This window comes from Penicillium riverlandense (assembly GCF_028828495.1).
Source record: "Penicillium riverlandense strain IBT 135883 chromosome Unknown utg000008l_segment0_segment0, whole genome shotgun sequence".
Classification (NCBI taxonomy): Eukaryota; Fungi; Ascomycota; class Eurotiomycetes; order Eurotiales; family Aspergillaceae; genus Penicillium; species Penicillium riverlandense.
In genome coordinates, this window is record NW_026643199.1 from 1,387,834 (window position 1) to 1,414,146 (window position 26,313).

The following is a 26,313-nucleotide window of genomic DNA, read 5'->3' on the forward strand; positions in this document are numbered from 1 at the left end:
GTTTGATGATAAGGGGATGTTGCCATCCTCAGCCCAGGCCCGTCGTGGCAGCTCCACCGGTGGAGCAGATGCAACGTCCCATTGCTAAACAACTTAGACTCGGACCGGACTGTCACTAGGCCGTTCATGGCGACCTAGTTCCCGATAAGCAAAGGAAGCGAATCCCAGGAATGCGGGGTACGGTTTGGTGTAAAAATCGAGTGTCTTCTTAATCTCGTTTTCTTTGTCTTTCGGTTCAATCATGGCCGACATCCAGGACGACCCTGAACCTACTCGGCGAAGGAGCAATGTATCGAAAAACGGAGTGGCCGTCGATGTGACGCAGAACCGCCCAGCTGTCGAGGAGTATGAGCGGCTTTTCGGGGTCGACGAAGATGCCTATGAGCAGCCGACCACCACGCGCCGAGAGCTGTGGGCATATTATCTCTACTATAATGGTAAGGTCTCATGAAATGTCGAGGTTGTGGATAGTGCTGACATCGGGCTGTGTTGGTACTCAGGGGACAATGGCGTCGGCCCGGGATCTTACAGCCAGGCCCTGTAGGTAGCCGATACCCAAAGCAAATGGACCAAGACTAACATCTCTATCAGCTTCCAGTGGGCTCTGACCGAATCTGGATTCCAGCCTGATACGAATCCGCCCAAACCCTGCACTAACACCTCGGCTTGCGTGGTTCCCTGGGCCGGGGGCACGAGAGCGATTTCCTCGGTGGTCCTGATCGCCAACGGCCTCTGCTTTGTTTTCATGACGGTGATTTTCGTTTGGCTAGGAAGCGCTGCCGACTACGGCTCGTAAGTATACGCAAGACTCCATCAACGAAAATACAAACACTAACCTTCCGTCGTGCCAATGACCAGATTTGGCCGATGGCTTCTTCTAGCCCTCACCGTGGTGTGTTGGGCCCTCCAGTACGGAATGATGGCTATCAAGCGCCCTTCCCAGTGGCCTGCAGCTATGGGAATGTATGTCGTTGCATACAGTATGTTGATCGGTCGCTCACCGGGCCCATGAGCCGCCCGGGCGACGGGAGCTTCGCAGAGGGACGCATGATTGACAACAGCGCTAACTTTTGCAGTATCGTACGGCGCAACACTCGTGTTTTATGCTGCAGTGTTCCCTCGTTTAGCCAGGTATATGCCGCATGTGCGCAAGGCACGTGAGGAAGATCTGAGAGAAGGAAAAATTGACCAGGAAGAGTACGACGCAATCGAATCGCTGGAGAGAAATCATATCAGGTAATACACTCACTGCTCTATACGGTTTCTATTTCTAACTATCTACAGCAACATCTCAACTGCACACAGCGATATTGGATACCTGCTCACCCTGGTGCTCAATCTGAGTGTCCTACTCCCCCTTCAAAATGACCAATACGCCAACAATCTGGCCCTGTGCCTGACCAATTCATGTTCGTCCCTTTACCCTTTTACATTGCTTCCAGCTGACTCTTTTCTAGATTGGGTGGTCCTCGGCATCTGGTGGTTCATCTTCCAGCAAAGGAGACCCGGTCCCAAGATCCCAAAGGGCTCAAATTACGCAACCATCGGCTTCAAGCAGATCTGGCTAGCTATCCGGGAAATGAGGTCTCTCCCCCAGACATATCTCTATTTTATCGCCTATTTTCTACTTGCAGATGGCCTCAATACCACAGGTAAGATAACCGATCTTTCAATTCGATGTAAATTTGCTCAAGTCGTTTGTCAGGAACACTCGTCAGCATCATTCAAAATGATTACATCTCTTTCTCGTTTCTGCAGCTCACCTACCTCGGAATCACGCAAGCTGTTTGCTCGACTGCCTCAACCTTCGGTTTTTGGTACATCCAGAAATACTTTAAGCTTAAAACCAAAACTATGTTCCTGGTGACCAATTTCTTCAGTGTCTTCATTCCCTTCTGGGGTATGCTGGGACTGTGGACTAACAAAGTCGGATATCATAATCGGGTATGTATTATGGAACAACCAGAGTTATCTCAGCCGCTTACTCTTCCTAGTGGGAGTTCTATTTCTACAACGTCGTTTTCGGGCTCTTCCAAGCCCCGTACTACGCGGTAAACTCTACTTGTCCATTCTTTCCAACAACACAACTAATGACTAGCTCAACAGTACGCACAAACAATGATCAGCGAGCTAATGCCCCGAGGTTACGACAACATGTTCTTCGCCCTCTTTGGCATTACCAACCGCGCTGTCAGTTTGTTCTTTCTGTGACTATCATATGTTTCTTACTGACGCCTCCAGTCTTCTATCATCGGTCCCAACGTCATCCAAGCCATCATAAACAACACCAACAATAATTGGATGGGATTCCCATTCCTGTTTTCCATCTGCGCCGGGGCCACAATTGTCATCTGGTTTGTGAATGTCGAGAAGGGCCGCGAAGATGCCAGGCGGTATACAGAGGCGCGAAAGTTAGACCGCGTTGTAGCGGAGACGGGTTTCAGTCATGATGCCCTTGTGAAGGGACAAGTTCCACCACCAACTGAGATAGGAGTGGTGGCGGGCAATGGGCATGCTGAGAATGGCAGTGCGAGTGCATAGGCGAGCGCGTCTAGCAGATCAGTTTGAGGTATCGTTAATTCTAATTTATATACACGTTTTTGGTGGTCGGTACGCATTCCAAGATTATAATATCCAACCGAATCAGTCTTTTCAAAAATTGGCAGAAGGGCAGCCTCAAACATCAACCTTCTTTTCCGTCTCCTGCTGGGCGGGCTCCTCGCCAGCCTGTTTCTCTGCCTTGCGCTCTCTCCTGGCGTCAATCCGCTCGCGCCACTCATCACCAAAGATGGTGATCATCCAGACGCAGGCGCCGGACAAGATCAGAAACAGGGCGCTAATGGTACTAAACCAGCCGACACCAATAGCCTCGATGGCCGGCAGGACGATGCCTGAACCGAGCGCGGCAAAGACGTAGCGGAACATGTAGTTGCCAGCAACGACCTCGGCGCTACGGCCCGTGGACTGCATGACATCCAGACAATACGTGTTGAGACTGGGGAAACAGAACAGCTGAGCAACACCTTGAACGAACATGGCAAGTACTGGGACAGGGATCCCACCGACGGCCTTTTCAACCGTCCATCCGTAGATCAGAATGCAACCGGGGATTACCAGGCCGATGAAGACAAGACACGACTTAAGTCGATCCTCGGGGACGCGTATGCCGCCTCGCTTCCTGATCCATTTCTTCACGATGTGGTCCGCCCACCTGCCTCCCATAAACGTCCCCGCTAGATATCCACATCCGGGTGCAATGTAGAACAAACCCGACTGAATCGGGCTAGTCAGGTGGAATCGTGGGTTGAGCACATATCGGATGGGCGTGAGAAGAGAGTATTGGTTCCACACAAGTGCGCCGGCGCCCAGTCCAGCGAAGAAGAGGTTCGGATATGAGAAGAGAAGAATACCCACGCGAAGAGGTGAGACGCGGTGGAAGAGGATTTTCGCTTTCTGGGCGGTGGTCTGGTCGGCTATTTCACCTTTATCCAAGTGCGGGTATGTCTCAGGGAAGAGGAAAAAGACCAGTAGAAACCCGCAGCCACCGAGGGCTGTTTGGAGCCAGAAGACTACACGCCACGAGCAGAAGGTGACGATCACGCCCTGTGTATCACCGGTCAGAAAGAGCGGGGGACCAAGAGCTTGAAGGATATACGAACACCAAGGAATGGGCCGAAGGCTGGCCCAATGAGCGTCCCCGATAGGAACCACCCTAGGGCCGTGGCTCTAGCTCGTGGCTCGTAGATATCGCCGATGGCAGAGCTGCCCACTACCAGAAATGATGTCCCCTGGAACGCAGTCAGGACGCGGAAGATGTAGTAGGCCGGCAGATTGGGTGCCAGAGCGGTGCCAATGCTGAAAGCAAAGAACAGAAACGAGCTCGCTAGGAAGATCTGGTCCAGCAGTCAGAATTTTGAAGATTGAGGTGAAATTGTGCTGCTCACCGGCCGACGGCCATACACTTGTGAGAAAGGCCCCCAGAATGGTGCGCTAACGCCCATAAACGCGAGACTGCAAAGGAAAGTCAGTAATTATGGAGATGAGTTTAATTTCACACATACTATAATGCGTTACTGGCGTTGATAATGCTGCCGGTAGTGTTGTAGGTCTTTGCGACCTCAGGAACGCCTGATAAAATCGAGGTGGACGAGATGGGTGCTAGGAAAGAGCAAATTGACAGAACAAGGACAATGAGAATCTTGCGCGTTGGTGAGAAGCGCAGGTACTGTTCAGCGTCGACCTCGTGGAATTCCTCATTCACGGCCATGTCATGATGGGAGACATGGCTCTGCACCAAATGGAGGCTGTTTGTTGCCTCTAGTCCTGGCTGAGATTGAGATCGAGATCTCCTGGTTTGTACTTCTTCGCCATTTGATGACCCTTCCTCGATGCTGGAAATTGAATGCACAGACGACATGGTTGCGAGGCCATGCAAGAAAAAAAAATAGAGACAATGTTTCAGGATTGGTGTTTCTTCAAATTCATACTCGAGGTCTTCCGCGCTCACTAAAATGCAATCCCGAGGCTGACCTCGATGCTTAAATGACAATTGAATGGCATTGAACAAGAATAAAGTGAGTCACGAGAAAAGAAAAGACTGTCGTCGGCGTCCGCTATCTTTTACCGAGGATCGGCAGCGGGGGCTCGCAGTGCAGCGAAATCTCAGCGTTCGGAGAAATGTCTCGTCCAGCCGGAGAACCTGTTACCGTCTATTAGGGTCCATCGTGCCCCGATTTAGGCGCAACCAGGTCCAATGAACAGCGTAGGGGAGCGTTGCCACAGCCGAATGGGAACTAGGGACTCGGAAAAGAATCCGGGCCCATTGGAGCCGTTTTTCCGCGCATTTAGGGCTAAAAGTTGACCTGTGGAGTGTATGTCAGAAGAACAGAGACATACTACTTCTGTGAGTGAGTATCAGTATCCATTCAGAGCATGCATATTCTGACAGGCGTCAATGATGGCGCCCAGGACTCCAGGCCTGGGGGCACAAATGCGCCCACACATGGTCAGGGCCGGTCCACCATCGAGCAGACAGACAAGTAGCCCAGTCTGAGACATGATCAGGTACTGTGAATGGTTACCAAAAGGGACCCTGTTTGGCTCCAGTATGGGAATGTTGTCCATGCATTCGTTATTGCTGCAACAATAGGCGTTAAAAGTAAATGATCGTTGCCTTGACGCCGATGACGTTATTCCCTTTGACCGCCAACAAACTCGTCTTCTCTTCCCCACCACCACCATCAACCAACCAACTATACACTCAGTCACTCTCTTTCTCCACAACCTGCGTGGAATCCTAACAGCAGATAACAGAAAATGTCCAAAAAAGAAGCTGGCGCTGGCGTGCCCGCCCACAGTAAGGGCTCGTGGACCAGCTTTCTCAAGGTAGGCAACCAACCAGCCACCCCGCCATGGTTGGACTGGCGGAATAATCACTGACGACTGTCTAGTCCATCGCCTCCTTCAACGGAGACCTCTCCTCGTTGACCGCTCCGCCTTTCATCCTCTCCTCTACCTCACTCACCGAGTACTCCGCTTACTGGGCCGAACACCCCGGTGTTTTCATCGCCCCGGCCAAGGAGTCGGATCCCGCAAAGCGGGCACTGCTGGTCCTCAAGTGGTTCCTCAGCACCCTGCACCAACAATACTGCAGCCGTAGCGAGAAGCTCGGGAGCGAGAAGAAGCCACTGAACCCCTTCCTGGGTGAATTGTTTATCGGCAAGTGGGATGGCGGTGAGGACGTGGGCGAGACCTCCTTGATCAGTGAGCAAGTCAGGTAGGCAGCCCTCGCCATCATCAAGAGGAAGTACTCATTGGTGTGTGTCAACAGCCATCATCCCCCAGCCACGGCATATGCGATCCGCAATGAGAAACATGGGGTTGAGGTGAGTGTATTCCCGGGATATCTGTTTAAATGACGGCCACTGACGAGCCCCTGACAAATGCAGTTGCAAGGATACAACGCGCAGAAGGCATCTTTCTCCACCACGATCCAAGTCAAGCAGATTGGACACGCCTTCCTCACTCTCACCCCACCTGGATCCGACGAGAAAGAGAAGTACGTGATCACGCTCCCGAGCCTGCACATCGAATCGTTGGTCTACGGCACCCCATTCGTGGAGCTGGAAAAGACAACAAAGATTGTCAGCAGCACTGGCTACGTCGCGAAAATCGACTACTCGGGCAAGGGATGGCTGAGCGGCAAGAAGAACACTTTCACCGCAAGCCTGTTCAAGGAGAGCGAGGGCGAGAAGAAGCCGCTGTACACTGTCGACGGCCAGTGGTCCGACTCGTTCACCATCAAGGACGCCCGCACCAAGGATGTTATCGACAAGTTTTCCATCAAGGAGTCCACGACCACCCCGCTTACCGTGGCCCCGCTAGAGGTGCAAGACCTGTACGAGAGCCGCCGTGCGTGGAGCGATGTGGCAGCCGGGATCCAAAAGGGCGACATGGATGCCGTGTCGATTGCCAAGTCGCGCATTGAGAATGGCCAGCGCGAGCTGCGCCGCATCGAAAAGTCCGAGGGCCGCGAGTGGGAGCGCCGTTTCTTCACTCACACCGAGGAGGAAGACGATGATCCCGAGTTCCTGCGCCTGGCTCGCTCTATAGATCTCACTCTCGATAGTGAGAAGACCGGTGGTATCTGGCGCTTCGATGCCAAAAAGGCTGAGGGTGCCCGCCCACCCTACCATAAAGTCGGTGGCGAAGGTCTCGGCATCACGGAGTGAGAGCGAAGCTCCTCCGTTTCATGGAAACCAACTTTCACTTACGCTCTCTGGCTTAGAGATGATCGACAGGAAGACTTGTCACTTTTCGGTCACTCAACCTGACCGGTCCACGAACCAATAGAATTGCCTTTTTTTTGTTTTATGTCTTGTACCGCGTGTGTGAACTTGCACATTTTGTATGTATATAGTTTATTAAGTCTCGGGAGAGGCCTGGCCTCCTGGCGTACTTCTTCTCTGCCAGTGGAACCCGAGCAGCTTGACTTGCGCATCTAATCAATCATATGCCATCGTTTATTACGTCTAGTGGCAATCGGTGTTGCTGGGGGTGTTTCGTCGGGTATTTTCTACTAGCCTTGATGTACATTGTATCTATTCAGCTAATAGCTCTTCTCATCAGAGAGATATATCTCCTCCATTGTAGCCAACTTGGACGAGTCTTTGGTTCATGGTTCTGTAGAACGCAAATTGGAGCCTCTTATGTTACTTCGCATTTATCAAGTCCTGACCTAGTTCGAAACGGGTCGAGTGCAGGGCATACATACTTAAGCTGATTATATCATTGGCATCACCCGCTAGCCCAATCTGGTAATTGGGCACGCGTCAGGGATGATTCTACAAAGACAGCTTACAACTGTAGATACGAGAGGATTTACAAGGAAAGCCGAAGAAGCCAATAACTCATCACACTTTTGGCAAACCCAGCACACTTGGTAAGCGTTTCGGGCAGAAATCAACCCTCTCTACCAGACTCAGCAAACCATACATCGTCATCATCATCGATCGATACTGCACATGTTGGGGGAAAAGAGGACAGGGAAAAAAAATAAAAATAAAAAAAGAAACACAAAGAGAGAAAGGAAGTAAAGGACAAAACAAAAACAACCCGTCTTTCGCGGCAAATGACACAATCCCGAATTTTGACACCGTGGCCGAGCTAGGTAGCGAGGAACCTAGCGAGAGAGAATGGGTGGATTTAATACAGACCGCATCAGCGGGGGAGCAGTAGGAGCAATAATGAAAGCAACATGGCAAGCGAACAAGAACAGACACAGAGATAGTTTCCCAAAGGCAAAACCCAGCCAATTTCCCAGAAGAGAGTAGAGATTACACAGATGTTGAGGAAAGAAAGATGAAGAGAAATTCTTTTTCTCGGGTTCTGTCTGTCCGGTTGGTGACAGAAGGAACCCCGCCCTTTCAAATCACCCGCAAATGCAACGCCATATGTGTTTGGTCGGAGGGAAGTAAACAAAGTTTTGTTTAGTGGCCGTAGTTGCCGCCCCAGCCACCGCGGCCAGAGTTGCCGCCGTAGTAGTTCCCGAATCCGGCGCCATAGTTGCCGTAGCCAGAGGCCTGGTGGTGGCTCTGCGTGGCCGCCGCACCGCCCTGGGCGCCGAGTCCGCCGAGTCCGCCGTACTGGGGGTTCAGGTGGGGATAGCTGCCGAAGGCTTGCTGGCCCTGCTGGCCCTGCAGCGGGGGCAGGCTGGTCTGCGCTTGCGGCTGTCCAGGGACGCTGTTGGTTGCAGAGCCGGGGCGGTTGGCCTGGGCAAGAGAGGGGCTAGGGCCACCAGCCTTGGGAGCCTCAAAGCCCTTGGTCTCCTCCGAAGTCACCGGGGGCTGCTGAGCGATAGGCGGGTTCTGACCAAAACCCGACTGGGCGCGTCCAAAGACATCAGACATGCCGGAACCGAATGCATTGGCACCCGACGCAGACGGCTGACTATCAGACGGCTGCGCGGAGCCGGTCCGGCCGTAGACCGAGTCGCGACCAGGCACGGACTGGTTGAAGCTGCCGGCATTCGCGGGGGAAGACGACTGATCGTATGAGAAGCCGCCATGCGGCTGGCCGTACATACCTCCCTTGCCGCCGTACGGACCGTACTGGCTGCCATAGCCGTACTGCGTGTTGTGTTGCTGCATGTAGTGTTGCTGCTGTTGTTCGTCATACCGACGAGCATCATCATACATCGGACGGCTCCGGCCATACTGCTGCTGCTGATGCTGCGTCATCTGGTTCATATACGAAGCATAGTGAGGGTTGGAGTAGTAAGGGTAGCCGTAGCCGTAAGCGTGGGCACCAGTCTGGCCCGGCATGTGCTGGGCAGTCGGAGTCTGTGTGGTGGCAGGCAAGGTCGGGTTCGGGGTGTTGTGACCGCTGTTGGTCGCATCCACGGGGCCGTACCGACTAGGAGGCTGCGTGGTAGGGACTCCCGGTTGAGCTTCGGCGCCGGAAGCACCGAATCCAGGAGCGGCACGAGGGCCAACGCTGGCATCCTGGGACTGGCCGTAGCTGCCATAGTAGTTGTAAGGGAAACGCTGCTGGTCGGCAGCATAGAAAGGAGAATACTCGCTGCCCGTGGTGGCAGTCGGCTGAACGGGGGCCTGGTTGGCGAAGGGTTCTTGAATTTGTGGCTGGGGCTGGCTCACCTGCTGGCTGAAGGGATCGAAGGGCTTCTGGGGTTCGGAGTAGCGAGAAAAGTCGGCAAAAGCGGCCTCGCCAGAGGCCTGGGGCACTGGAGGAAGGCCGGGGGCAGGACGCGCAGCTCCTGCAGCCTCTCCAGGTACCTGGGTCGAAGGAGGGAGAGCAGCGCGCGGAGCGACGGGCGAGTGCTGCGGAGGCTGGGCGCGGGTCTCGGCCTGTTCGCGGTTGTCATCAATATCGACCGCATCACCGTTGAGTCCCATGCTACCGAACTGCACCGCGGCACGGTCCACGGCATGGTTGCCAGGCATGACCACAGCCTGCTGCTGCTCCATCACGCGACGCTGGAAGCCAGGCACACGACCACTCTGTTTGAATGCACTGGGCGGGTAGCCAGATGACGACACCCGGGAAGGAGTAGCACCCGACGCGACCAGAGCAGGATCAATGCCGCTACCGATTGTGCTGGCTGCAGTCGCAGTCGGCGCGGGAGCGGATGCATCAGGAATTTGCCCGAGGTTTGTCTCCGTCAAGTCATCAACGGGAGGCTGCACGCTTGTCGTCGGAACGGCGGCGGCAGCAACTTGGGAGGACTTCGCAACGGGGGTCTTCTCAGCGGCGGCAACGGGCACGGGCACCGGTTCAGGCGCCTGCTTCTGCTGGGCAGGCGCTGCGGTTGGAGGCTTCTTTTGCGGCGGAGCAGGTGCAGGCTTGGCGAACAGACTAGCCCATCCCTTCTTTGTGCCCTCGGGGATCACGCTGCTCTTGGGTTCCGTCTCTGCAGTTACCGGTTCCACTTCGGGTTCTTCCCATGCCATTGTAGGGGCGTTTTCGGTTGCGACGGGCGCTGCGGGCTCTGCAGCACTGGCCAGTGTAGCAACCGGCTTTTCCGTACGAGTCCCGTTCGTATGAGCTCCTGCCCGGCCGCCGCGACCACCACGACCACGGTCTCCGCGTGCGCCGCGTCCACCACGGGCCTCGAGACCGCCGCGACCGCGACCTCCACGGGCGGAAGCGGCAGTCGTCTCGGTCGGGGTGCTCTGGACCTCTTTGGCCTTGGGACGAGCCCGGTCTGTGGTCTTCTTCTTGACTTCTCCCCACTGCGATACATTACCTGTGAGCGAGTCAGCGGAAATCCTTGGAGTTGAGCAATGGGGTGTCGCGCGAGAGTAAGGGGACTCGACCTTCGGTAATGCGCTCGATCGCTTCTTCGAGCTCGCCGTTTGAGTCCTCCAATGCGAAGACGAGATCTTCGTCCTTCCAGTCAGGGAATAGCTCCTTGAGCATGGGCAGAGTATCCGAGTATTTCTTCTTCATTTGACCGATCTCTCCTTCTTCGAATGGGGCGTCTGAGCTGTCAGCGGTTGCGGATCTGCTGCTGCCACCACGGCCACCTCTGGAGCTGAAACCACCGCGACCACCGCGGGCGGATACCCTCCCACGCGAGGCGGAGGGTCGACTCTGTACTTCAGACATGGTGTAAAAATTGGAAGGTGTGAGGGAGGAATCAAGCGATCAGGATCTGGTCGCGATGATGTTGGATGGAAGGGAGGACAGGGTTTGAAGGCGGGAATTTCAGATTGGTGGAGAGGCAGGAGTTCGATGCACCCTCGCAACAGAGGATTAGCACCGGGACCACAGGCACAAGGGCCAAAATCGAAGCCAGAACACAGGCAAGGAAAAAAGTAAAGAAAAAAAGATGGTTGGGAGAATGGATGGGATTGTTGAAGTTGGGGGGAGAGGGAAGGGAAGGGAAGAAGGAAGAGAGAGAGAAAGGGAACGGCAAGCTGTGTTGCTCTTCCCTTGGCGCTCCTGCCCGTTCTTAGCGAGTGGCGCCTATTGGGTGCAGCCTCCCTACATCACGGTACTGATGGACGGGGGGTTGAACTAGGAACTCTGCTCTGCTTTCATCTCAACGAACTACCGTGATCCATTACTCCATCACTGCCTGCCAGCACGCTTCACTATCCCCTCCACGGACCCCAAACCTCCCTTGTGCGCCTCAGTGCCAAATCTTTGTCCCTTCCCTCACCGCCCGCGGGCAGATCGTCCCCGACTCGGATTCGATGCATCATCAGTCACCGCTGCTGGCTCTCACCGACTCATCATCATCATGAGAGGGACCTCCGTGTTCCAGTTCAAGGGGTGGCCCAAGATCCACCAGCCACTGCCTCGCACGCCGCGCGAGTCCCAACAGCTGCTCAACGCCCTCACATCCTCATTTCGTCGTCAACTCGATCGGGCATACCCAGCGTCGGATTCCACGCGCGACGATCAAACCCCTCCGAATAATGCCGAGTCATCGGCCCACGCGACCAGCCAGCATCTTCGAAATATCCTCGAAAACCCCCTCTTTCGAATTGTGCCGTCGCAGCCCACAGGGATCCGCGAGACCCAGCAGAGACGCCTAGCCGAGCAACCGATGGTAGTGTTCGACGAGCTGGTTGCTTTTGGTCTAGTCACCGTCGAGGACATTTGCCAATGCTTGGAGTCGCAGCTTCGTCTCGCTCATGGAGGCGCCGAAACCAGAGTCACCGAGGATGTGAAATCGGCCATGAAGACATCTCGGGCGGGCTCGAAAGTGGTGGACTGGTTTTCGGCGTCGTCCGTGCAAGATAAGAAGGTGCTTCTCCGGACCGGAAACTGTACCTCACCGTTGACCAAATTCATGGTTGTTGAGGGGCTTCATGGGACCATCATGGAATGGCTGAGAATGCTCCTGGTGCAGGACTTGGGCGGCGGCCATGGCTCCATCAAGCCAGAGGCCGCGCACCAGGCTTTTAATTTCCTTCTCCTACACTGGATGAAAGCAGAGAGACTGTATGGACACGGATTGAGCTCGGCCCTAAGATACTACGTGCAAGTGTGCCAGATGCACTCTTCTGTTTCCGATCCCATCACGAGAAAAACCCTGATCAGCAGTGGCGCTCACCTGGGCCAAATCGCTGAGCAGCAGGCGGCCTCGGCAGAAAAAATCCCTGCATTCATCTACGACGAATTTCAGGATGCCATTTCCACCCTGACGCCTGGTTCCCTGTTATCGGCGCGAATGGCACTCGGTCATCCTACACAACCAGATCCGCAGCCGTTCATCCGCTATGTGCAAAGTCTGGATTACAACAAAACCCCGTTCTGGAGAAATTCTCGGCGTGTAGCGTTTCTGGATACCGGCTTCAAGGCCGTTCAAGTCTTGATTGATCGAGAGAAGATTAAAGATGCGACATTCGTGGCACAAAACCTTCAATCATTCCTCCCGGACAAGATGATTTCAGAACCCTCCGATGGTCCCCAATACCACACTTCGCCTGAGCAGACATCTCTTCTAAACCGCCTGGGCATGAGTTTGACATGACTGACTCTCGGCTCCACCCATAGTTATAGTGGGATGCTTACATACTCCAGCCCGAGTGTCTGATGTCATTGGTAACCACCGCTCAGAAGCAACCAAAAGGGATCGAGGTTTTCATGGGTGTGGCTGTCCTAGGGGGTTCTTGTACGACGGGGAATCCGCAGATGAGGCCAACGAGGTCAGCGGTCGCGCCTGCCCACCGTACTCCACGCCGACCTCGCCTCTTGCCTCCAGCCCAGCTTCTCGCTTCCACATACAGCTGCAACCATAATCTTCACTCTGCGACTCATCTACCCATGAGACACGTTCTCATCTCTTTCTGACATCATCATCCCCGCCATGGCCGAATCCAGTCGCGTGCAACCGCCTTTCCTGGCGTCCGGTATGTTGAGTTGCCCTCTGAATCGCTCGCACCGCTGATGAAGTGAATCGCAGAAACCTCCCAGGTGCGCAGCGAGCATTCCCACTCGCTTAATGGGCCATTGGACACCACCCAGACAGACAGTGGTCCCCTACCTGCCGACAAACCCAATGATGGTGCGACAATCGTCAAACATCCAACGAGCCCTAAGCCTGTTGAGGTGGGGGATTCCACGCTCCCCATGACACAGCCTCCTGGGTCTATCCCAGGCATTGCAACACCTCCCGCCGGAGCACTCGAGCCTAGCAGAGAGGCTAGTACTCCCACGACTACCAAGACTCCAGATGCAGCGGAGACAAAGAAAGAAGAGGCACACACGGGCGAGAAGCATGCTCTTGAGTCAAGTTCTGCATCCCCTATCACGTCATCAGGGACGGACAACCCCCCAGTGGAAAAGCCGGAAGAGCCCGAAGTCAAAAAGTCGAAGGTCCAAACAGCGGACTCCGATCAATCCGTGACAGGCATACCAGCGCCTGCAGCATCCACGAGCGGCGGGAATCATGGGCAGCCCAAGAAAGCCAGTCGGCCCAAGAAGGAAAAGATCAAGGATGCCCTGAAAAAGGCCATTCCAAGCGATGGGATTGGCAGCCGGACTCGCAGCCGCACCAACCGTACTTGACGGGCATTCTGGATACTCGGTCGGTCAGAAGTGATGTTCGTATTGAGGAATCGAGTGTCCGAGCACTCAAAACCAGTCTGGTAACGTTTAACTCGTCAGCTGGTCACCAAGTTGTATACAGCTCTCATATAATTACCTCAATTCATAATGTCCACCTCAACACGGTATCTCATCAGTCTCGTGATGTGTAAACGAATAACCCATGACTTACGAGGTCCTCATGGGGAGCACCCAGGGCAGAATTTGCATGGAATGGCCGTGCCAGTTAGTATTGATTCTGTCGGGCTGCATTGCCTCATTAGGATGGTGGCCGCAATACAAGATGCTGACACCATATGCTTGTGTTTTATCTCATATTAGTGAAACGATGTATACTGGTGACGCTAATTTGAAAATTCAAATAGTCCTTGTGCACATAGGATGATCGCAGTTATCCCTTTTCGTCAATTTGTGGTGCAAGCGCTCAGCTCCAGGGGCCGTGCAGATTTGGCCCCAAAAGACCCCTCAGATGGGGCGCTCTCATCATCGGTGTTATTTTTAACAAGACCCAGAATTTAAAAGATATTGTCAACTGTGAAAATGATCGTTTAGAGCCGAACCCCTGCCTTTGGGGCTTTGGCCTAGCAGTATATTTTGCACACATTTCGGTCGATAGATATCCTTGACTCGCATCAAGTCATTATGCCTCATCACGCACCCGCTGGGAATTATTACCTCAAGTTCGACCTCGCCGCGCCAGAGGGGTGGACCTATGCACCCGGCGATACCATCATCGGCAACCTAGTGCGCAAAACGCAAATTGTCACACCGGAGGCGGTCATAACGCTCTCCTTTACAGGCCGTGTGAAAGTGAAAATCACTCATGCTGCTGGGAACTCAAAGCATGTTTATCGCGACAGCTGGGAGCTTCTGAACTCTGAATCCGTCATCTTCCAGGGGCCTTTGCATCTGGCCGCTGAAGACGGTGATTTATTTGCCAAATCGCCGCTTACCTGGCCCATCTCTGTGGATATCCCATACAAGCCTAAGCCTATTCCACGCGGAAAAGTCCACAACAGTTTCTTTCCGCGGGACAACCCAGGCCACCCAGGTTACCGCACCTTGCCCGGATCCTTTCATTCTGAAGGTCAAGTTTATGGTTCTTGGTGGGCTTGTTATGTTGAGTACTACCTCAGAGCTCGTCTTCGATATAACTTCGGTGGGGTTGCGCATTCTCACGAAGCCGTTTGCCCAATTTTGGTCCGTTACCCAGCAGCGGAGAGCAGCCAGCTCAGCGTGCCAAAGACGTTGAGGGGCAATTTTCTAAGGCGTGTCACCAGCCAGCGACTGTTTCCCGGAATGGAAAATGCAGAGTTGTCGGTCAAGCAGCACGTGCAGAAATTCTTCTATTCATCGAAACTGCCGAGCTTTAACTACGCCCTCCACCTCACGGTCCCGGCGGCTATTCAACTAGACAATCCAATCCCCATTCCCCTGCAAGTCGAGGTCGTGCCTGACCTCGCAGGAACCAGTGGCAGCATCAAAGATGTCGCGCAAAGGATTCGGGTCGTGGAAATCCAAGCCATCCTCATCAGCCGGACACATGGTCTTGCATTGAGCAAAGTCCGGGAATCTCCACGCGACTACAAGTATGAGCAAAAGACCGATCTGAACCTGCAACGCGCCTTCGCGGCATTGGAGTCTCCGCTTATTATCACGACAGGAAAGGGAAATGAGCCGGTCCACGTCGGCAATATGTTCCAGTTGACACTTGGTTCACAGGGCCTCCGAACCGGAAACCGGAGGCTCCATCCGTCGTGGAAGAAGGGCCTGTCCCAAATCTACCCCGATTTCACAACCTACAACATCCAGCATAAGCACACAATAGAGTGGAAGATTCGTGTGAATATTGTGGGAGAGCCCCAGGAGCACAACTATTTCGCGCAGACGGAGATTATTGCTCCGGCGTAGGTGGGTGGATATTGCAGTGGACTGTGTTCTGTTGTGGTTTATGATTGTACATTAAAATCCGCCAAATATGGAATAAGATTCCATTATTCTCAATTTTTCCAATTCAAGAGATCGTATCAAGTATCGCGGCTGGAAGGTTGTACCGATCTTCTACTTTATAGTTGTGAAGCAACTCTAAAGTGAACTAGTGCGTTCACGAATGCGCCCCCGATCTCGGATGACTCAGATCGCCCGGAGCGGAACAAGGGTTGATCCACCCTTGTGTTCAAGTCTGTCACTCGCGATCAAGGGTAAATTTAGTTCCTTGATTCATACTTGACGGATTTGTTATTACTCTCCCTTCCCTCCTTCCCATCATGTCTGGACAGAAGATCTGGCTGCGCGCCGAAACCAAGCCTGCTGAGGCCCGGTCTGCTTGTGAGTCACTTGCCCGCCAAAAAGAAACGGATCAATTCAAATTGGAGGAATTGCCTGCTAATCACAGACCAGTGACTCCTACGACCTGCAAGGCTTTGATCGATGCGGGATACCAGGTGACCATCGAGCGCTCGTCGCAAAGTATCTTTGACGGTGAGCTTTTCCCTCCGCTACCTGAGAACACCGGCGCATCGAACATTGAGCATGGAGCAATGGGCTAATGAGTCATACCAACATACAGACGAGGAATTCGCCAAGGTATGCATTCTCATGAAACATCCAACGTCCACATTTACCAACATCCGTCGTATCATAGGTCGGTGCGCCTCTCGTTGCGGAAGGGTCCTGGGTCACCGATGCCCCCAAGGATGCCTACATTCTCGGTCTCAAGGAACTGCCCGAAGATGATTTCCCTCTGGAGCACGTCCACATCTCGTTTGCCCACTGCTACAAGCAGCAGGGGGGTTGGGAGAAGGTGCTGAGCCGGTGGCCGCGGGGCAAGGGCACGCTGCTGGACTTGGAGTTCCTGACTGATGATCAGGGACGGAGAGTGGCTGGTAAGGATTGCGAATGGACTCGAGGGCGCAAGACTAGCTGGACTAACTGCCTTCCCTTCTAGCCTTTGGATACTCGGCTGGTTATGCAGGTAAGAAAACCCGGACCGAGCGACGTTGGGATACACGATACTAAAAGTTGACCGATAGGCTCTGCATTGGCGGTCAAGAACTGGGCGTGGCAGTTGACTCACCCCGATGGCACGCCACTGCCCGGCGAGGTCCCCTATGCCAACCAAGATCTTCTGGTCCAGTCGGTCAAGGAGTCGCTAGAGGCGGGCAAGAAGCAGGCGGGCCGCCTCCCCAAGGTCCTTGTGATTGGCGCCGTAAGTCTATCAAGTGGGTGCTAGGAGAGTCACATACTGATATATCTCGTACAGTTGGGACGCTGTGGCAAGGGTGCCGTGCAACTGGCCAAGGACGCCGGGATTCCCGAGTCCAACATCACACAGTGGGACATGGCAGAGACCGCGAAGGGTGGCCCCTTCCGGGAAATCATCGAGGAGGCGGATATCTTCATCAACTGCATATACCTCTCCGCCAAGATCCCTCCGTTCGTCAATGTCGAGAGCCTGTCCTCGCCGAATCGGACCCTGTCGGTTGTTTGCGACGTGAGCGCTGACACGTCGAACCCCAACAACCCCATCCCTATCTACGATATCACCACCACCTTCGACAAGCCCACTGTCCCCGTCACCCTCCCCGCCAACGCCCAGGGCCCGCCACTCAGCGTGATCAGCATTGACCACCTCCCGTCTCTCCTCCCGCGGGAGAGCTCAGAGATGTTCAGCGAGGCTCTGCTGCCAAGTCTGCTTCAGTTGAACGACCGGGCTAATGCGCGGGTGTGGAAGCAGGCCGAGGACCTGTTCAATGAGAAGGTGGCTACCCTGCCGTAAAGTCATGGGCGAATTGATGGCACATTGATAGAATTATTATGGCATCCGATATAAAAAGTTGCGTGTTCATGTATCTCGGGTTCATACATATTGACAATATATATAGTACCCTGCTATTTCTATTGTAATGGGGTGTATGTAGTTCCAGCTGCTGTGACACTCGACTGTAAGACCAGAGCACGCGACCGATCGAGGCCATCTGTCTTGTCTCTTCTTATAAGTAATTCCCCGGACCCCGCCGTCAGCACCTCTCATCCACGCGGGGAGAACGGGGATCCGAAGATTCCGAGGAGGAGGAGGCCAATAATAACCATCAGAATGGCATGCGTGCATTGGAGTGTTGGGCCTAGTGAGATCAGCGATCGGAGCTCCGTAGTCCAGAAACTTGACTACCTGGTACTCGGCATTCTCCCGCCTTTTTCCCTCTTTCCGTCTCCTCCGTTCTCTCTTCCCCCACAAGAAATCAAACACCCGCTTCTTCAACCCCGGATCCCCCATTGCACCTTCGCCACAGCGTTTCTCGAAGGACAGTGGTTGTCACTTTAACCGGACCATTGTTCCCTCTACGGACAAACACTTTCAGCGCGTTCTTCGCCACCACCCCACGACCGACCTCTCGACGATGGGGCAATGAGACCGCAGGCTTAACACCCCTCTCCCCTCTCTACCCCTTTCTCCCACACCGCGATCCCAATGCAGGAAAGACCGGGCGCGGTCGCCGCTTACGCTGCGGGGGCCTCACTAGCCGCAATCGCGCTGTTCTACGTGTTCAGCCCCAACTATACGATCGATGGAGACGAGTCCAGCAGCAACAACCGCAAAAAGAGCATCGTGGGTCTGTCAAATCTGGCCAATGACTGCTTCATAAATTCCGTGCTGCAGGCCCTGGCCGGTCTGGGGGATCTTCGGGTCTATTTAATCCGAGAGCTGCACCGGCGCGAGCTCGACGGACCCGAAATCTACCAGTCTCTACCGAGTCGAGACGAACTTGAGCGCGGTCAGCGGCCGGATAAATTGCGGGACCTACAACAGGGAAGCGTTACGCGTGCACTCAAGGACATGCTGGACCGGTTGAATGAGCGCCCGATCTACAAGAAGACTATCACTGCGCGAGCGTTCATTCAATCGCTGGAGTATGCGTTCCGGACGCGCATCAATCGCAACCAGCAGGATGCGCAGGAGTTCTTGCAGATTGTCTTGGAGAGGCTCTGCGATGAGTATCATGCTGGTGCGCGGGCACGGCAACGGGTGCTTGATCCGGTCGACCCGCCTGCAAGTTCAGATGCGGTGGAGGCTCAGGACAGTCCGGCCGAGGTGGAGGTGCGCATTGATGACGGGTCTGCCAATGGACTGCCTGCGATCATTGACACCAAGTTGAAGGAGATCGATCAAGATCCCGGATTCCCGTTCGAGGGCAAGCTGGAATCGCAGATTGAATGCCAGTTCTGCCACTACCAGTACAAACCGAACCAAACGGCCTTTGTCAATCTGACGCTTCAAGTGCCACAAAAGAGCTCCGCGACGCTCAACTCATGCTTTGACGGCCTGCTCAAGACCGAGTATATAGATGACTTCCGGTGTGACCGATGCTGCCTGCAGCATGCGGTGGAGCTCAAAACCCAGGAGCGAACCCGAGCACGCACAAAGAGTGACCAGGAGTATCTGGACTGGGAGATCACGCGGATCCGGGAGGCGTTGGAGACAGACCCTGAGGGACCGCTGGAAGGCGTCACGCTGCCACCATCGGAGCAGGCCCCGAAACGGAAGATCGCACGGCATATGCGCATCACGGCGTTCCCCAAGGTCATCGCCATCCACCTGTCCCGGTCCATCTTCGATCGAAGCTCCTCGTCCAAGAACGCGGCCAAGGTTTCCTTTCCCGAGCGGCTTCCGTTGGGTGGGATTTTAGATCAAACCTGGTACAAACTCCTGGCCATTGTCTGCCACAAGGGCAGCCATAACAGCGGCCACTACGAGTCCTTCCGGCGCAATCACCTGTACGCGCCCTTCTCCACCCCGGAGGCGTTCAGCTCGTACGCACAGAGCCGCGTGGCGAGCGCGAACCCTTCGGAGGCACCCAGTCCACGGCTTGCACCGCGCAGCACCCCTGACGTCGACCTGGCAGGCGGCGGCGGTGGTGAGGAGGGCGGCAGCAGCATCTCAACCGCAACCTCGTCGACCTCATTGTCGGGCGCCTCCATTCCGTCCACGCAGCTAACCCCTCCATTGCCGCGACCCACCACGGCGAGCTCGCGCCGGTCCTTCCAGAGCACGCACTCCCGCTCCTCCGCGTCGCAGCAAACCGTGTCGCCCACCTCTGACAACAACAGTCCCACAACCGACCGCGGCCGCTGGAGCAACTCCCCGCGCCCGTCTACTGCCCGCACGATCTCCCGATCATCCCCAGACACGCTTACGGGGGTTGGTTCGCGACTGCGCCGGCGCCGCAAGCCGAATGACCGCTGGTGGCGCATTTCCGACGAGAAGATCAAAGAGTGCAAGACCTCCGACGTGCTGGGCATGCAGCGCGAGGTGTATCTGTTGTTCTACGAGATGGACAGGCCCGATCCGGGCCTCGCGGGGTTGGAGGGATAGAATTTGTGCGTGCCTGGGTGTGTTTTTGTAGAGTCTGTACTGTACATCCAGTCATATACATCCAAAAAATTTGTTTGATCTGTTGTTTATTCTCTCAAACTGGATTGGCAGGACAGCTAACCGGATTGTAAACGCGGCAGAAGTCTGAAACGGGGCGAAGCAGGATGAATAGCTTGGGTCCCCGCCGACGAACAAAACACGGAGCAGAGCGATGTACACAGGATTGGCGCATTGCCTAGTACTGTTTAATATGAGGAACCGCTTAGAAGATTCGAGACTCCGAAATAATACTACTCCGCAATAATACTACTGCTCGATCGTCCTAACCACATCCTCCCTACGATTGCTGGAAAAATACCTTACTGCCGATGGGTAGCCATTCGATGACGCATGGCGGGGCACTCTCCGGCTTCACCTCAGCAACATCCGATGAACGGCTCTCCTCGGGCCAACGGGCATTTCCGGAGACTCTCTGGATTATAACTGTCGCTCGATCCTCTCTGTCCGCAGCAGATCATTATTGATTATTCTGGATTGAAATCATACTGACCTCAAGTTCCACTGTGAGCTCCACCACCCGGTGAGTTCTTCACCGATGACGATTATTTAACCCTGTGCCCGCTTCCGTCGCCCGGTAAAGGCTGCATTACTTACCCTGACTAACCCGCCCTTTTTCTCTCTTCTCTTCTCCCACAGATTCTCTTCACACAATCAATCATCATCATCAATCATCATGGGTGTCCTCCAGAAGCTCAACCGCAAGGCCGGCGTCATCGTCGGTGACGACGTCAAGCAGCTCTTCGAGTACGCTCAGGAGAAGCAGTTTGCTATCCCCGCCATCGTAAGTCCCGAGTAGCTGGGCTGCCCCTCCATCATCATCGGTGCTGACCCTTCGCTCGCAGAACGTCACCTCCTCGTCCACCGTCGTCGCCTCGCTTGAGGCGGCCCGCGACCAGAACTGCCCCGTCATCCTGCAGATGTCGCAGGGTGGTGCGCAGTTCTTCGCCGGCAAGGGCGTCAACAATGACGGCCAGAAGGCTTCCATCGCCGGCTCCATCGCCGCGGCCCACTACATCCGCAGCATTGCGCCCAGCTACGGTGTCCCCGTGGTCCTGCACACCGACCACTGTGCCAAGAAGCTCCTGCCTTGGCTCGATGGCATGCTCGACGAGGATGAGCGCTACTTCAAGCAGCACGGCGAGCCCCTCTTCTCCAGCCACATGATCGATCTGTCGGAGGAGCCCGTCGACTACAACATCCAGACCACCGCTGCCTACCTGAAGCGCGCTGCCCCGATGAAGCAGTGGCTCGAGATGGTACGTCATTTTAGTTCAACGCTCTCTTTCATCATTTCTAACTAAGCTTCAGGAAATCGGTATCACCGGTGGTGAGGAGGACGGCGTCAACAACGAGGACGTCGACAACAACTCCCTCTACACCCAGCCCGAGGACATCCTGGCCATCCACAAGGCGCTGGAACCGATCAGCCCGTACTTCTCGATCGCGGCTGGCTTCGGCAACGTGCACGGCGTCTACAAGCCGGGCAACGTGCGCCTGCACCCGGAGCTGCTGCAGAAGCACCAGGCCTACGTGAAGGAGCAGATCAAGTCGTCCAAGGACAAGCCCATCTTCTTCGTCTTCCACGGCGGCTCCGGCTCGTCCAAGGCCGAGTACAAGGAGGCCATCAGCTACGGCGTCGTCAAGGTCAACGTCGACACCGACATGCAGTGGGCCTACCTGTCCGGCGTGCGCGACTACGTCCTCGGCAAGAAGGACTACCTCCTCAAGCAGGTGGGTAACCCGGATGGTGAGGACAAGCCCAACAAGAAGTTCTTTGACCCCCGCGTCTGGGTCCGCGAGGGCGAGAAGAGCATGAGCAAGCGTGTCCAGGAGGCCCTTGAGGACTTCAACACTGCGGGCCAGCTGTAAGTAAGCACGCACAAAAAGGAAATTGTATGTAGCGATGTATTTCGACACGTTTAATGAATGTCCCTAGCCGACATGGCTGTCGTTCCTGGTGAATCCTTATCCGTAGTGGTACTAGCGCCGGTTCCCGTAAATGGAGCGCTGCCTCAGGCATAAATCCCACCTGAGGCATAAACATCATCACCTGACTCCAGAATGTGACCGGATCAGACGACTGTTTACTGCTGTTCCTAACAACAATTGGGTTGTTGTCGTGCCAGAACTTCGATGATCATAATGCTGTGCCACCGCGGTATCTCCCTTCCCCTGTTACACCTCGCCCGTCCCGGCACACCTGATTGGCCACTGCACAGCCGGTCTGCCAATAACGAAGCCACAATGGAGCCAGGCCGTGGACACACTCGCCACCCAGGCACGCCTTCGGCTGTGGAACGAACCACTTTCGAGAACAGGAACTCTGGTGTGTGTGTGTGTGTATGTGTGTATGTGTGCGCGTGTGTCTGTGCAAACCCATTCAAAGACGATGATACGTCAGGATCGGCCAACGGTCTAGAATCCGTCCACGATCCGCTCGTCTGCTAATAATAAAGTCTCGACTTGCTCCTCCACCTGAAACCCACTTTTCTTTCATTCTTGGGGCGCCTGTCTGTCTCACCTCGTTTCTTCTCGTTTCTTTTTTTTCCCTGCACCCTGTTCTTTATCCTCTCGTTTTGGTTTTTGCTGCTTCATATTGATTTTTTAATATATTCTTTCCCCTGTTCCTCGCTCCCCTTCCCCACCACCACCGGCTCTGTCTTCATGCCGGCTTGTCACTCGCTTCATCTGCCACATTGACGCAATGGATCCGCTCCGCGCGACCTTGTGGTCCAGAGACACTGCAGGGACTGACCAGTTCCTGAAGCTGATCGCAAATCCCTTTCAGTCGGCCGTGGGTTTGGATCTGTCCTCCAGAAAATTATGCGTCGACTAATCTTTGCCTCATAGTTCACGGTCAGCGCCGTCTGGGCCTCTCTGGGCACCTCCATCGGCATCTCGATCCTCCTCACCCTCCTCTTCTCCCTTTTCCGACCCCGCCACTCGCTGGTTTATGCGCCCAAAGTCAAGCATGCAGACCAAAAACACTCTCCGCCCCCGGTGGGCAAGGGTTTCTTCGCCTGGATCAAACCCGTTTTGTCCACGCCCGAGTCCGAGCTGGTCGACACTGTCGGCCTGGACGCGGCTGTCTTCTTGCGTTTCACTAAGATGTGCCGCAACATCTTCATCATCATGAGCATCATCGGCTGCGCCGTCATGATCCCCGTCAACGTGGTCCAGAGTCACGGCAACGATATTTCCTCTGGCCTGTCTGTCTTCTCCAAATTCACACCGCTCTATATCACCAACCCCGAAGCTATCTGGAGCCAGGTTGTGTGTGCTTGGGTCTTTGATATTGTCGTTGCTTTTTTCCTGTGGAGAAACTATCGCGCTGTGCGGGATCTACGGAGAAGGTACTTCCAGAGCTCCGACTATCAGCGCAGCATGCATGCGCGGACCCTCATGATCAGCGATATTCCTCCCCCCGACCGTTCGGACGAAGGTATTCTGCGACTTACCGATGAGATCAACCCCACTGCCGCTCTGCCCCGTGCCTCCATCGGCCGGAACGTCCGAGATCTGCCCCTGGTTATTAAGGAGCATGATGAGACCGTGCGGGAGCTGGAGAAAGTACTGGCCAAATACCTCAAACGGCCTGATCAACTACCTGCGAACCGACCTATGATGCGCCCACCGAGATCCCAGCGGGGCCAGCTTCCCGATGGCAAGGTAGACGCCATCGACTACCTCACGGTGCGCATCCGGGTCTTGGAGGAAGAAGTCAAACATGGCCGGGCCTCGATCGACCGACGAAATGCCATGCCCTTTGGCTTTGCCAGTTGGGACAAGATTGAGCACGCCCACGCCGTTGCGTGGACTGCCCGTAAGAAGCAACCTCGCGGTACCACCGTTCGGCTTGCGCCCCGACCAAGCGATCTGATCTGGGAAAACCTGCCGCTGTCCAAGAAAGCGCGCAAGTGGAAGCGGCTGATCAATATTTTTTGGGTTACTCTGTTGACGTTTGTGTGGATCGCGCCTAACGCCTTGATTGCTGTCTTTCTCTCCAATTTGGCGAATCTCGGTCTCGTTTGGCATGACTTCCAGATCTCGCTGGAAGCTCATCCGAATGTCTGGGCTGCTGTACAGGGTATCGCATCACCAGCCATCACTTCGTTGGTTTACCTGGTGCTGCCCATCATCTTCCGCCGGCTCTCCATCCAGGGTGGTAGTAAGACCAAGACATCTCGAGAGCGCCATGTGTTGTCGCATCTATACTCGTTTTTCGTCTTCAACAACCTGATTGTCTTCTCACTCTTCTCCGCTGCGTGGGGCTTTGTGTCCACGGTAATTCAAAAGAGCGACGACGACGATAGCGCGTGGCAGGCAATCCAAGAAGGCCAAATCTACAACAAGGCCATGAACGCTCTTTGCACCGTGTCGCCGTTCTGGGTGACCTGGCTCCTGCAGCGGAACTTGGGTGCCACTATCGACCTGGTGCAGGTGATCAACTTGGTCTGGGTCTGGTTTGCAAAGACCTTCCTTGCCCCTACCCCCCGACAAGCCATTGAGTGGACTGCGCCGCCGGCTTTCGACTACGCCAGCTACTACAACTACTTCCTCTTCTACTCGACTGTCGCGCTCTGCTTCGCCACTCTGCAGCCGGTTGTCCTGCCGGTGACTGCGCTGTATTTCGGCATGGACGCCGTGCTAAAGAAGTACCTGTTGCTGTATGTCTTCATTACCAAGAACGAGTCTGGAGGTATGTTCTGGCGCGTTCTGTTCAACCGTATGGTGTTTGCCACCATTCTTGCGAACGTCGTCATCGCCCTGGTCGCAAAGGTCATGGGCTCGTGGTCCATGGTGTTCGCTGTGGTACCTCTGCCCTTCTTGATGCTGGGGTTCAAGTTTTACTGCTTCAAGGTCTTCGATAAAGAGTGCAAGTACTACAACCGCGCCAACCTGAACGACGCCGAGGCGATTGGAGGTGTGGGCAAGCTCAGTAAGAAGGCGGCTGAGCGGCTCAACTCCAAGTTCGGACATCCGGCCCTGTACAAACCTCTCATCACGCCCATGGTGCACGCCAAGGCCGCCGCCGCACTCAAGGAGATCTACCAGGGCCGTCTGGATCACGGCGACATGGGAGGCGAGTACTCCGACATCGCCATGGACCCGATGATGGCCTCACGGCCCGGCAAATCCGCAGACCCGGCCCCATTCGAGGTCGTCCCCGAGAGCCAGCTGGATTTCTCGTACTTCAAGGACCGTCCGGACTTCCGCGACGAGTTCGGCGGCGGTATCTACGGCCGACCAGAAGATCTGATGACAGAGCGCTCCCAGACCCCGCGCAGCACCTTGGGCGGAGAATGGTCGCCCTCGTCGTCGCGTGCCTCGTCTCCCGCGCCATCCCTGCCATCGATGGCTGGACTGAAAATGTACGAGGGGTACGAAATGCCTTCCTCCGAAGGTGCCCCTCTGGTCCACCCGGCTTTCCGTGTGCCGCATTCGCGGACCAACAGCGGCGGCGCGCCCGGTGGTCTCTATCAACAGTCAAACGAGAGCGAGACCAGGCTGTTGAGTCAGGCGCAGGGCCCTGCGCAGAACGACCCGGGGACGTTAGATCGCTGGCGGACAGGCGGATATGGGCCTGTGGGACAGGAGGAAGAAGAGCCTTCGTCGTACACCTCCTACGAGCCATACCGTGCGCCGCGGTAGATTTTGCGGAAGTCGTCTGGAAAAGAAATCTTGCACATAATTTGTATTTTTGGATGGAGTCGAACAGGATTCACTGTTTATACGAGATCACGATCTAGTCAATATTGCCAATTGTACATTTAGTTTATAACTGACTGCGCGATCAATCTTCTGTCTGTAGCAGTAATTCCAGCTTCGGTTCCTCAGGCCGTGAACAAACAATGTTTGCTCCCCTTATCGTTATCAGCTCCCCCAGCTCTCTCCCTCGGCCTCCCCAGCTGCTTCATCTTGTTACTCACACCTACACTCACTTACGCTGAACCCCAATCAATCAGTCAACTTCCCTCATCCGAGCGTGAGTTTCGTCGGATCGCCACCATATCCGATCGCGGTTCGGTCGTGTCTCACCGCCGCCTGCCTGACTCCCGCATCGAACGGCCGAGGGACCGTGCGGGAGGGGAAGGAAGGCAGGTCGTTGTTCAGCACCCAGCAGCTGCGTTCGTTATTTTGAGCTTCCTGTATATGGGGCGTTGCTTAAAGGAACATACGACGTACACGACACGGACTTGAGAGTGATACCCAGCCCTTGAATCGGATCTTGAGGAGGCACTGCACTACCACAAACATTAAGCTGGGAAGAAACGCTTCATCAACCAAGACCAGAACAAACC

General features: G+C 54.9%; 11 protein-coding genes across 11 annotated transcripts; 9 read left to right on the forward strand and 2 right to left on the reverse strand.

Annotated features, from left to right (window-relative positions):
• Positions 1-241: 241 nt before the first annotated feature.
• On the forward strand, positions 242-2,541 carry N7474_009558 (uncharacterized protein; the record flags this gene model as incomplete). The annotated part of the gene is made up of 11 exons (XM_057200968.1): positions 242-437; positions 501-540; positions 592-792; positions 859-980; positions 1,077-1,236; positions 1,285-1,409; positions 1,458-1,652; positions 1,706-1,944; positions 1,995-2,051; positions 2,107-2,190; positions 2,242-2,541. 11 exons carry the CDS (start codon positions 242-244, stop codon positions 2,539-2,541), a joined length of 1,719 nt encoding a protein of 572 aa, XP_057048955.1.
• A 135-nt stretch (positions 2,542-2,676) lies between these two features.
• N7474_009559 (putative MFS transporter) lies at positions 2,677-4,417 on the reverse strand (the record flags this gene model as incomplete). Its single annotated transcript, XM_057200969.1, has 4 exons — positions 2,677-3,603; positions 3,660-3,893; positions 3,945-4,011; positions 4,062-4,417. 4 exons carry the CDS (start codon positions 4,415-4,417, stop codon positions 2,677-2,679), a joined length of 1,584 nt encoding a protein of 527 aa, XP_057048956.1.
• An 899-nt stretch (positions 4,418-5,316) lies between these two features.
• N7474_009560 (OSBP family protein) lies at positions 5,317-6,731 on the forward strand (the record flags this gene model as incomplete). Its single annotated transcript, XM_057200970.1, has 4 exons — positions 5,317-5,385; positions 5,451-5,776; positions 5,831-5,885; positions 5,949-6,731. The coding sequence occupies 4 exons, from the start codon at positions 5,317-5,319 to the stop codon at positions 6,729-6,731; spliced, it is 1,233 nt and encodes a 410-aa protein (XP_057048957.1).
• Positions 6,732-7,988: 1,257 nt separating this feature from the next.
• N7474_009561 (putative RNAPII degradation factor Def1) lies at positions 7,989-10,626 on the reverse strand (the record flags this gene model as incomplete). The annotated part of the gene is made up of 2 exons (XM_057200971.1): positions 7,989-10,264; positions 10,335-10,626. 2 exons carry the CDS (start codon positions 10,624-10,626, stop codon positions 7,989-7,991), a joined length of 2,568 nt encoding a protein of 855 aa, XP_057048958.1.
• Positions 10,627-11,263: 637 nt separating this feature from the next.
• N7474_009562 (uncharacterized protein) lies at positions 11,264-12,502 on the forward strand (the record flags this gene model as incomplete). Its single annotated transcript, XM_057200972.1, has 1 exon — positions 11,264-12,502. One exon carries the CDS (start codon positions 11,264-11,266, stop codon positions 12,500-12,502), a length of 1,239 nt encoding a protein of 412 aa, XP_057048959.1.
• Positions 12,503-12,838: 336 nt separating this feature from the next.
• On the forward strand, positions 12,839-13,539 carry N7474_009563 (uncharacterized protein; the record flags this gene model as incomplete). Its single annotated transcript, XM_057200973.1, has 2 exons — positions 12,839-12,881; positions 12,935-13,539. The coding sequence occupies 2 exons, from the start codon at positions 12,839-12,841 to the stop codon at positions 13,537-13,539; spliced, it is 648 nt and encodes a 215-aa protein (XP_057048960.1).
• Positions 13,540-14,220: 681 nt separating this feature from the next.
• N7474_009564 (uncharacterized protein) lies at positions 14,221-15,489 on the forward strand (the record flags this gene model as incomplete). Its single annotated transcript, XM_057200974.1, has 1 exon — positions 14,221-15,489. One exon carries the CDS (start codon positions 14,221-14,223, stop codon positions 15,487-15,489), a length of 1,269 nt encoding a protein of 422 aa, XP_057048961.1.
• Positions 15,490-15,845: 356 nt separating this feature from the next.
• On the forward strand, positions 15,846-17,356 carry lys1 (saccharopine dehydrogenase (NAD+, L-lysine-forming); the record flags this gene model as incomplete). Its single annotated transcript, XM_057200975.1, has 7 exons — positions 15,846-15,906; positions 15,979-16,059; positions 16,148-16,164; positions 16,223-16,463; positions 16,526-16,552; positions 16,611-16,786; positions 16,841-17,356. The coding sequence occupies 7 exons, from the start codon at positions 15,846-15,848 to the stop codon at positions 17,354-17,356; spliced, it is 1,119 nt and encodes a 372-aa protein (XP_057048962.1).
• Positions 17,357-18,049: 693 nt separating this feature from the next.
• On the forward strand, positions 18,050-19,951 carry N7474_009566 (putative ubiquitin C-terminal hydrolase; the record flags this gene model as incomplete). The annotated part of the gene is made up of 1 exon (XM_057200976.1): positions 18,050-19,951. The coding sequence occupies one exon, from the start codon at positions 18,050-18,052 to the stop codon at positions 19,949-19,951; it is 1,902 nt and encodes a 633-aa protein (XP_057048963.1).
• Positions 19,952-20,684: 733 nt separating this feature from the next.
• N7474_009567 (fructose-bisphosphate aldolase FBA1) lies at positions 20,685-21,880 on the forward strand (the record flags this gene model as incomplete). Its single annotated transcript, XM_057200977.1, has 3 exons — positions 20,685-20,792; positions 20,854-21,267; positions 21,320-21,880. 3 exons carry the CDS (start codon positions 20,685-20,687, stop codon positions 21,878-21,880), a joined length of 1,083 nt encoding a protein of 360 aa, XP_057048964.1.
• Positions 21,881-22,715: 835 nt separating this feature from the next.
• Positions 22,716-25,663, forward strand: N7474_009568 (putative DUF221 domain protein; the record flags this gene model as incomplete). The annotated part of the gene is made up of 2 exons (XM_057200978.1): positions 22,716-22,805; positions 22,862-25,663. The coding sequence occupies 2 exons, from the start codon at positions 22,716-22,718 to the stop codon at positions 25,661-25,663; spliced, it is 2,892 nt and encodes a 963-aa protein (XP_057048965.1).
• Positions 25,664-26,313: the final 650 nt, after the last annotated feature.